The sequence below is a fragment of the Nansenia antarctica genome, assembly GCF_963989245.1.
Source record: "Nansenia antarctica genome assembly, chromosome: 4".
In the NCBI taxonomy this organism is placed as follows: Eukaryota; Metazoa; Chordata; class Actinopteri; order Argentiniformes; family Microstomatidae; genus Nansenia; species Nansenia antarctica.
In genome coordinates, this window is record NC_137689.1 from 18853206 (window position 1) to 18862867 (window position 9662).

Below are 9662 nucleotides of genomic sequence, written 5' to 3' on the forward strand. Positions count from 1 at the left end.
CTTGTTTGTTTTTTTAAGTGCAAACCTTCAAGTCTTTTTCTTTTCTTAATAAAATTCCGATTTGTTATAGTTTTACATTTTTTAAATATAAATTTAAAAAAACAACAACAACAGTGTCTCTTTCAAAAAAAGAATATACTCTCTAAAAAACTCCTCATCACCCCCAAACCCCCTCACCATTATTTTTGGAGATGTAACCTCCAGTTCCTTACTTAGGTATATATGCACACACATCCACATGTGTGTATTTATATTGTAGACATAATATATGCAATATATATGCACATTTTGCATCCTAAAAAAAACAACAAAGAAAAAAAAATAAAACAGGCGAAACTTCATTTCAAATATTGAAACCCTCTGTGATAAAGTGCATTAGTTTAGTTTAAGGTGCTTAACTGTAAGTAGTGCTTGAGGAAACTCCTCTCTGCACATCCCTCCCCACCAAGTGAGAGACGAGGGAGAAAAACCTACTTTACCAGGTCCTCAGCATGAGGGGGGCAAAGTAGTTCAGCAGTGCACATTCGTCGTGTGTGTGTGTGTTTGTGTGTGTTGCATGTATGTATAAGTCTGTGTGTGTTGCATGTATGTATAAGTCTGTGTGTGTGTGTGTGTACGTGTGTTTGTTTATTCCAGGAGTAAGGCCTCAGGTGGATTCAGGTAGATACTGCAGGATCAATAATCCTCCACGGTTTCCATCTCGCCAAGGTTCATCCTCTCCCCTGCGCCCAGGAACGAATATCCTGAAGGAAACAAAACACTGGGCCTTCAATTCCGTCTTTCTACAAGCACCTCCATAATGCATTCCCTAACGTTTCATGGTTAGGCCCAGTTCATATCTAGGATTCGCAATGCAACGCAACTTGAGTTGCAGCGGTCTGAAACCCTGCAACTGCCTGCAACAGCAGTTGCAAGGCGTTGCAAAGCATCGCCAGCGATTTGAGCAGAACGTCCAGATTCCATGGAACGTCTGCTATTTCTCTTCAGCCAATCAGGGAATAGCACAGACCAGCGTCATCTGTTGCCAAGAAGTGGAGAGAACCTTATTAATACAAACTATTTCCTAGCTAAACAGGAATTAGCATTTTATGGTAACGATGACACTGCAAACTCTTCTATTCGTGGCAACTATGTTGAGCTATTACATGCTTTTTCTGAGAAAAGTTAGCTAGACATTTGGAGACAGGTAGGCAAGATTCTTGAAACTCTCACCCCAAAAGGGTACATCTTTGTGAGTGACATGAAACGGACCACTCGGTAGCCAATAGATAATCCCTTATAGGGAGCTGGCTTTATTCAACTTTTGGAGTTATATGAGTGCAGCGGTGTGTTATGTTTTCGTCTAGTATGTGTGCATAAGTTAGCCTTGACAGCTAACACATTTGCGTTGCAAATGGGAAGCAAGTTAGCTAGCTAGATAGCCTACATACTCAAGTCCAAAAGGCTCCATATCCTGTTTCCTAGCTCGGCATCTTCGCAGTTTATTGATCAGTGCTACTGCAAACACTGCCAGCATTTCACTGCCGCTGTCAGACATTTTTCTTGCAGGGTAAACGCAACTTGCGTCATTATTACGGACATTATAACGGTCGTCTGTAGGGCTGTCCCAAACGACTATTTTCTAACGATTAATCTAGCGATTATTTTTTCGATTAGTATAACGACTAATTTATTGATTAGTCTAACGATAAATGTTTTTACGGTTCGGAAAAAAAAAAATATATATCTTATCATGTGTAGGCCCCTTATGCGGGGTACACACATAAGGATTTTTTGGCCGGTTTTGGCCGGATGTCTGAAAACAACAGAAAACGCCCGGTTATCAGATGGCTCTTAACATTTTCCTATAACAAAATCCTGTGGTGTGAGGTGTGTTAAGAGTCACTTCTCTTCAATTGTGCAATCAACTCTCCCGGCAACCTGCTCGGAAAATGGGCGTGGCCGGCAATCGTAAATGTGAAATGCGTTCAATACTTCCGACCAGAAACCATAGGGTTGCCAGATTGTTTGGTGAAATTAGCGGTTTTAGACTGTGGTTAGGGTGGAAAATGTCATTCCCATCTGGCAACCCTGCTCGCCAATCAAGAAGCGTGGGGAACGAGACTAGAGAGTTTGGAGTCTGTCGTAACGAAAATCTTTATGTCTGTGGGGTGCTGAAATGGGGAAATTCGCGCACACCACACACAACACGATCAAGGCTGTTCAAATCCAAGATTTTGTTTCTTCATGTGTGGGGTCTGTCTCAGATAAGATTTCTGTTAAGATTTTGAAATTCCTTATGTGTGTACCCCGCTTTAATTTCCACCTCACTGCTATGTTTAGCCAACTTGAATGCCAACATGGCCATTTAGAAGTCTGTCCATCACCACAACACATAGCTAGCTAGTAGCTACATAGCTAGCTAACGTTACTCTCGCTACTATGTTATGATTAGCTAAATTGATGCTAACGTAGCATGCGAGCTACGAGCTAGACAACGTACAGTAGGTGCGAGCACCACAATGACAATAGGCTACCGTAGCTAGCCAGCTACATAGCTAACGTTACTAACACCAGAAGACAAGACATACAAACTGTGGTGAGCTACATTGCTTGTGTAACAGTCGACGAATCGTAACAGCCCTAGTCGTCTGTGTCTCGTTGTGTCTCATCACAGATCTTTGGTTTGAATTATCCATCGGTTGCAAGTAGTTGCAGAGTCAAAAACGGACTCGTTGCATTGCGATTCCTAGATGTGAACTGGGCTTTAGAAAGCACGCTTCAGAACGCTCTGGTATTCTTGAGTTACCCATGCTCTGCTTACCAATATGCAGGCAATATTACCTATTGATTCACTTCACTCGATGTTGCATAGACTTGTTACTGCGCTGGGAGATTGAATATACTGTTGACTGACTGAGGCCTACCACACCCTCTGTTAGTAAGACTCCTCCGGATGGTTTATAGTCAACAGCTTCATTGGAATTTTGTCTGATGACATTCCTTGCCTGAGGCACGGAGTTGTGAGTGGCTGCCTACCTAGGATGCTGGGGTCAGAGTGAAGCATGGCCTGTTTCTTCTTCTTCATGCCTCCCTGGCTGTCATAGACTCCTCCCTTCCCCATGTGGGCCGCCTGGAACATGGACTACATGGGAGAGAACAGAATGGAGGGAGGGGGGGGGGTTAAAAGTCAATTCAAATATGTTTTAAGGCATTTCTGCTTTTATCGGGAAAGGGACAGTAGAGATTGACAGGAAGTGTCTCTAGAATATCCAAAGTTTGTCATTTGGTATAACTAATAATTCAACTTCTCACGTCAATAGTTTGTGTACTGGGCTAACCCAGCCTCAAGCAGAGGGCATACCTGGAGAGGGAAGTTGTTCATGGACAGTCCTGCTGCAACTTCTTTTGATAGCTGGTGAGAAAGCCGGATGCCAGTTATTCATGTGTAACAAATACACAGCTACACATGTACACATACCCACCCACACAGACACACACACACAGACACAGACACACACACACACACACACACACACACACACACACACACACACACACACCTGTTGCTGCTGCTGTTGCTGTTGTCTCTGGTGGTTGGCTTTCTGTTTGGCACGGCGCTCCAGGAACTGCTTGGCAAACTCTTTGGCTTCGACGGTGTCACCCAGGTAAGAGCGAATGAAGTCGTGCACCTCGTAAGGAGACTCCACCTCCTTCAGGTACGCCACGATGGTGGCAACTGCTCCAGGGACCAGAACAGACACATCGACAGTTAAACACCAGAGACGGTAAGGGTAAAAGAGAGGAGGGTGGGACAGAGTGCTGGGGAAAGGGAGCGTGGATCAAGCCTGTAGTTGTGAGAGAGTGAAGCTGTGCGTGCATGTATTCATGGGGCTGGTGTACAGGGGCTCAGAGTGCTGCGGAGGTGGTGGTGGGGGGGTGGAGGGAGTTTACCGTCCAGTGAGGAGGAGGAGTTGTTAGCGGAGGTGTTGAGCGCGTGCAGCATCTGTTCACACCAGGTGGTGAAGCCGTCCTGGCCCTGAGGCTTCATGCCCTGCAGCAGCTTCAGCAGCTTGTCCTCCTCCTCTGTACGCTTCCGCCGCAGCATGTACTGCTCACTGTGGGGACGCACACACACTGTTAACACACACACATACACGCTCACTCACACCCACGCTCACACCCACGCTCACACACACGCTCACACACACGGACACGCGCACGCACTCACGCACGCGCTCACACACACACCCGCTCACACACACCCGCTCACATACCTGAGGGAGGGGCTGCTGCGGCTGTTCTTCATGCCCATGTTGCGGAGGCTGTTCTGGTTCTTCACGGCTTCATCCCAGACGCTCATCCCTCCAGAGTTTCCTTTGGCTTCCATACCTCCGCCGGACCACATACCCCCAGAGCCCTCACCCCACTGGCCCATACACAGGCCTCCGTGCTGGGGGGGGGGAGGAAGGGAGAGAACAGAGATACATGGGTCACACATGCCTACACGCGGATGTCAAACAGTCAATGTCAATGATGATACATTTCACAATGTACAGAGTGTGGACAGAATACAACGTCTGTGTCTGTATAGCGTTTTATTCAGGTGGGTAAGGGCTTTGACTTTGACCCTAACATACAGCTATCGCCATCATACATGGCTACTACCGTCCTGAGAGCATGCCAACAGACATCGTCACCAGCCACATTCCTCCACCCAGCAGTCCAGAAGAGGTGGTTACACCACAACACCTGCCTTCTAAATCATCCTGTGCGAAACTCTATAGATGCTGCAGGGTGGCCGTGTTCCGTGTGTGTGTGTGTGTGTGTGTGTGTCTCTATTGTCTTTACTCACCCTTTCTCTCTGTTGTTGCTGGGCCCTCTGGTGCTGCTGCTGCTGCTTGAGCAGCCTCTCAGTCTCCAGCTCCAGCAGGCTGAGGCTCTTGCCTGGCTTGGAGAGGGCCGCGGCCTGGGCGGCACTCCACCCTGAGGCTGAGCCGCACCCCGAGACCCCCTGGGACTGGGTCTGCTGCAGCAGCTTCATGATCAGCTCCTGCTGCTGACGACACTGCTGGAGACGGACACGGACACGGACACACACACACACACACGCACACGTCAGTATCCCCCACCCCTTAAATAATGCACACAGATAAGCCAGTAACATGCCTGCGGGTGGTCACACAGACCCTCTCCTTACCTGTTTGCGGCGGTACAGATCCTCCTCCTCCCGCCTCTTCTGCTCTTCCTGCTGCTGCCTCCTCTTCTCCTCCCTTCTCTTCCTCTCCTCCTCCTCGCGCTTGGCCCTGAGTTCAGCCTCTCGCCGGTCCTGGAGCTGTGGCGAGGGGAGACGAGCAGAGGCAGAGAGTGAGTCAGAGAGGATGAACAAGAGACCGAGAGAGGAAAGGAGGTGGGGGGGGGGGGGGCGGAGAGAATGAAACAGTGAAATAAAACCAAAGAGAAGTGACTGTCACATTTTACCTTTTGTAGCTGCTCCAGAGTTGGCCCCTGAGTGGAATTACTCATGGTTAAGTCCCATAGGTTGGCCTCACCGCCTGGTGTGAGGCAAGAGACACACGGTAAGTGACAGCAGCATCATCAAAGCCGTTTCTGCACATGCCATCTTAATGGAGGACATCTTAATGACTGAAGCAGAAGAGTGTTGAGAGTCTGTGTGTGTGTGTGTGAGTGAGTGCGCTTCTCTGGAACTGAAGAAATACCTGACTGCTGTGAGGCTGAGGTATGCATGTCCCACATGGACCCATTATCTGGTACTGACATTGACCTGTTCATCGAGGGCATCATACCAGAGTCCCCACTGCTCCTGCAGACATGGACAAAGGTTACGCACACCCCGAGACAAAGATCCACATCCACAGTATGTGTGTATGTGTGTGTGTTACCTGGTTATGTGCTGAAACCTCATTTGGAGTTGCTGGTATAGAGCTGCGGTAGCAGCCTGTTCAAGCTGCTTCTTCAGCAGCTCCTGGTCCAGGTTCCCCTGGAGAGAGACAACAACACATGGGAGGATATAGTTACCACTTCTTCACACCTCTCCACAACGCACACACTCCTCCAATGTGCAGACAGACATCCATCCAAAAGACATCGACATACACCGAACCGTTGCTACTCCAGTACACACACACACACACACACACACACACACACACACACACTTACATGTGAGGCCTGACTTGCGGTGGATGCCCGAGGTGGTGGTGGCTGTCTCACCAGCAGGGGCGGGGGGGAGGGGCCTGGGGAGAAGGGCACGCGGCCCCACATCTTAATGACGTCGCCCAGGGGCTGGAAGCCCTCGTCACAGCCCCGCTTCACCAGCAGGGTCATGGTGAAGTAGCCCGCCTGGAACCACTCACACATCTCAACCGTGGAGAAGGGCCCTGGGTACGGAGGAGAGGAGAGAGAGAAGTGAGGTGATGTGAGTGAGGTGATGAGACTGGGGGAAGAGATGAGTCACAGCAAAACAGCTATTATATACGTGTGTGTGTGTGTGTGTGTATTTTTCTTTTTAAATATGTTTTTAGGGCATTTCTGCTTTATTGGGATAGACAGTAGAGATTGACAGGAAACACGGGTGAGAGAGAGGAGGGATGACATTCAGGGTAGGTCGATGGCCGTAATCGAATGTGTGTGTGTGTGTGTGTACACGGGTGTCAGAATGTGCAAGTAGGCCTGATGTGATGAAGTAGAACATGGCGAGTGTGTGGGTCGAACCTTGAACCTCTCCCTGGGGATCCTTGTAGAACCACTTCATGGCTGCCTCGTGGGAGAGGGGCAGGGCGTTGGCCGAGTGCGAGTGGGAGTGCGTGGCAGAGTGCGTGTGGGCGTGCGGGGCTGGGTGTGTGTGAGAGTGTGAAGTCATGTTGTGGCTCTCCTGCAATCCTTGAGTAAAACACTCCTCCTCAAGTGACGTGTCCTGAAGAGAGGCCACCATCTTTTCTGCCTCCTAAACAAGAAGGGAAAGACGATTATTACACACTTACAACACACACACACACACACACACACACACACACACACACAGGACCCTACCTGCTGCAGGTGCTTCATGCCCTCGTCCTCCTCTGCTTCTCCCCCTGATGACGGGAGGAGAGAGGCGGCGAAGGAGGGAGGAGGCAGCAGGCTGGAGGAGGAGGGGGGGAGGTCTGGGGTGAGATGGGCACCACTGCCTGGGGGTGAGCTGCCTGTAAGGGACCAGGGAGGCACGGAGCGAAATGGAGGTCATTCTCTTTCAATGGCAACATGATTGATCTCACACATACACACACAAAAAAATCCATTCCCTGAATCAGCAGCATGACCAAGTTTACGCACATATACTGTAGAAATGCATCAGCACTTACCTGTGCCTTCGGCGGGCACGTGGTTGGCTTTGTTGTGGTGGGACAGGGCTGCCAGGGGGGCCTCGGCGGCACTAGGGGTAGGAAGAGGGTCCAAGGAGGTAGGAGCAGTGACAGCAGAAGGAGAAGATGCGGTTCTGTACTTGTCCTCCACCTCGGACACATCTGCAGCTTCAGACTCTTCTGTAAAGGGGGGGGGGGGGGGGGGGGGGGGGTGTCATCGGAATGCTCTTCTATTGCTTATTCATCAAAGCGAGGAAGAGAAATCAAAGCTTCTGACCTCTCTCTATGTAGCAGTCGGCGCCTCCATGACTGTACTCCTCCTCTTCCTCCAACGCCTCAAACTCCAGCTCCTGGTCCTCAGGGATGGCATCCTTGGAGCCTTTCTGTTTGGGGACAACGACCAGCTCAGAATACATACTCACTAATACTCATATACAAAGACTCAGAATACACGCTCACTAATACTCATATACAAAGACTTGGTTCACTAATACTCATAATATGTACTGGTATGTATATGAGTATATCTTTGTACATGTATTAGTATTAATGATGGTGTATTAGGGCTGGGTTCAAAAAATGTATTTCCCGATTCAAAATCGATCTTAATTTGAATGACCGATTATTGATTCGTAAATCCCGAGATCAATCTTTTATGCCTTTTCCATATGCCAGTCATGAAGGGCTTTAGTTTCATGGACTTTATGGTTTACAATGTCCAGAGTTGTTTTTGTTCCCCAAAATACCTTCATCTATTGCACTATTTTCAGTGTTTTGCAGTGTTTTTACATTTCTAATGCAAATAAGCTATTTGAGACAATCACCCTACAGCAAATTGTATGTTTTCCTGAGGCATAAGTGGTGTTTTATTTAAAGGTAAACACTTATACATATATTAAACACTGGCAAAACACTTATACATATATTAAACACTGGCAAAACACTTATACATGTATTAAACACTGGCAAAACACTTATACATATATTAAACACTGGCCCACGGCACAAAGACTCATAGAGATACACAAACACACCTTGATGCAAAAGAAGGCGCCCGAGGAGTCGAAGGTGCCCATCTCTCCATCCTCCTCGTCAGTGCACCACTCGGGAAGGCCGTCCCGATCGTCATGACCTCCCTCGCTTCCCCCACGCCTGCGGTTCCCCTCGCCCTCGTGGAAGTCAAACTCAAACTTACGCCGGCCGCTGTGTTCACGCCAGCCGGCAGACCGAGGACCGCCATCTGTGGGTTAAGTTACAAGTTAATTGGGTATCGAGACATAGAAATCATGCACAGGTAAATGCATTTGAGGATGGGAGTTGGAGCAGTGCGTGTATATGAGTGATTAGGTGTGCTTGTGTGTACCATCGCGTCTGGCTCCTGCGATTCTCCAGCTCCCTCCTGGTTCCGCTGTTCCTACTCCTCCTGCTCCTCCTGCTCCTCCTGCTACACCTCCTGCTACACCTCCTTCTGTTGCTGCTTCCTCCTCCTCCTGTTCTTCGCGGAGAGTGCGCCAGTTCTCGCTGTCTGCGCGGGTGTACTCCTTTCTGGCTAGAGGAGCAGCCTCCTCGAACCCTGGACGCACTCCCTCGCGCCGGATGATTGGCTTCTCAAACCGCCGCTCACCTCTGGGAAAAGTAAACATGGTAAGCAAGAGAGTCGTTAAAAGAACCCTCAGGGTTTTCTGCATGCAGGGCCAGCAACAACACCTAAACAATGGAGCATTTCAACACTAGAACATTACATTTCTATGACACACTCATATGACCTTCCATAATAAAAATAACAGAAATTACCTTCCATAATAATAATAAACTTTATTTGTATAGCACCTTTCATACATAAAATGCAGCTCAAACTGTTTTACATTTGAAGCATTATGGCAAGAACAAATAAATACAACAGCATAGATGAAAATAAATATTAACCAAATTGGTAGAAATACATTTTATAAAATAAATAAAATCAAAACTTGTTTAGGGGATAAAGCACAAGCTAAAATGGGTTAGCTAACAGTCTTCCAGTAAAGGTATGTTTTAAGCTTTTAAAAAAAAATCCAGAGCCTGCGTGTTTGATAACATGGGCAGGGCATTCCACAATGTTGGTGCATAATGCATAAAAGTGGCTTCCCCGCTTTGCTTGTGAAGTACTTTGGGCACGATTAAAAGACCAGCATTGGAGGATCTAAGGGCTTTTTGTGGTTGATGTATGAAGGTGCTATGCCATTAAGAGCTTTGTAGGCTGGCATTACTTTTTTAAAACATGATTTTTGGTTATGCATCACAAAGTCTTCTACAACCACAAAAACAAACAGTGATGTA

General features: G+C 48.0%; 1 protein-coding gene across 1 annotated transcript in view; it reads right to left on the reverse strand.

Annotated features, from left to right (window-relative positions):
- Positions 1-336: 336 nt before the first annotated feature.
- Positions 337-9662, reverse strand: part of LOC308156423 (GRB10-interacting GYF protein 1-like) — a 12127-nt gene continuing 2801 nt past the window's right edge. Inside the window, exons 7-24 of the mRNA XM_080529762.1 lie at positions 8707-8969; positions 8378-8583; positions 7621-7726; positions 7344-7523; positions 7033-7184; positions 6715-6946; positions 6214-6380; positions 5883-5980; positions 5700-5803; positions 5461-5534; positions 5180-5314; positions 4835-5050; positions 4257-4432; positions 3934-4097; positions 3543-3718; positions 3344-3394; positions 3019-3124; positions 337-743 (exon numbers count right to left, since the gene is read on the reverse strand). Of these exons, the coding sequence (XP_080385888.1) occupies positions 676-743; positions 3019-3124; positions 3344-3394; positions 3543-3718; positions 3934-4097; positions 4257-4432; positions 4835-5050; positions 5180-5314; positions 5461-5534; positions 5700-5803; positions 5883-5980; positions 6214-6380; positions 6715-6946; positions 7033-7184; positions 7344-7523; positions 7621-7726; positions 8378-8583; positions 8707-8969 (2674 nt within the window). The 3' untranslated portion in view covers positions 337-675. The remainder of the gene's footprint in view (positions 744-3018; positions 3125-3343; positions 3395-3542; positions 3719-3933; positions 4098-4256; positions 4433-4834; positions 5051-5179; positions 5315-5460; positions 5535-5699; positions 5804-5882; positions 5981-6213; positions 6381-6714; positions 6947-7032; positions 7185-7343; positions 7524-7620; positions 7727-8377; positions 8584-8706; positions 8970-9662) is intronic.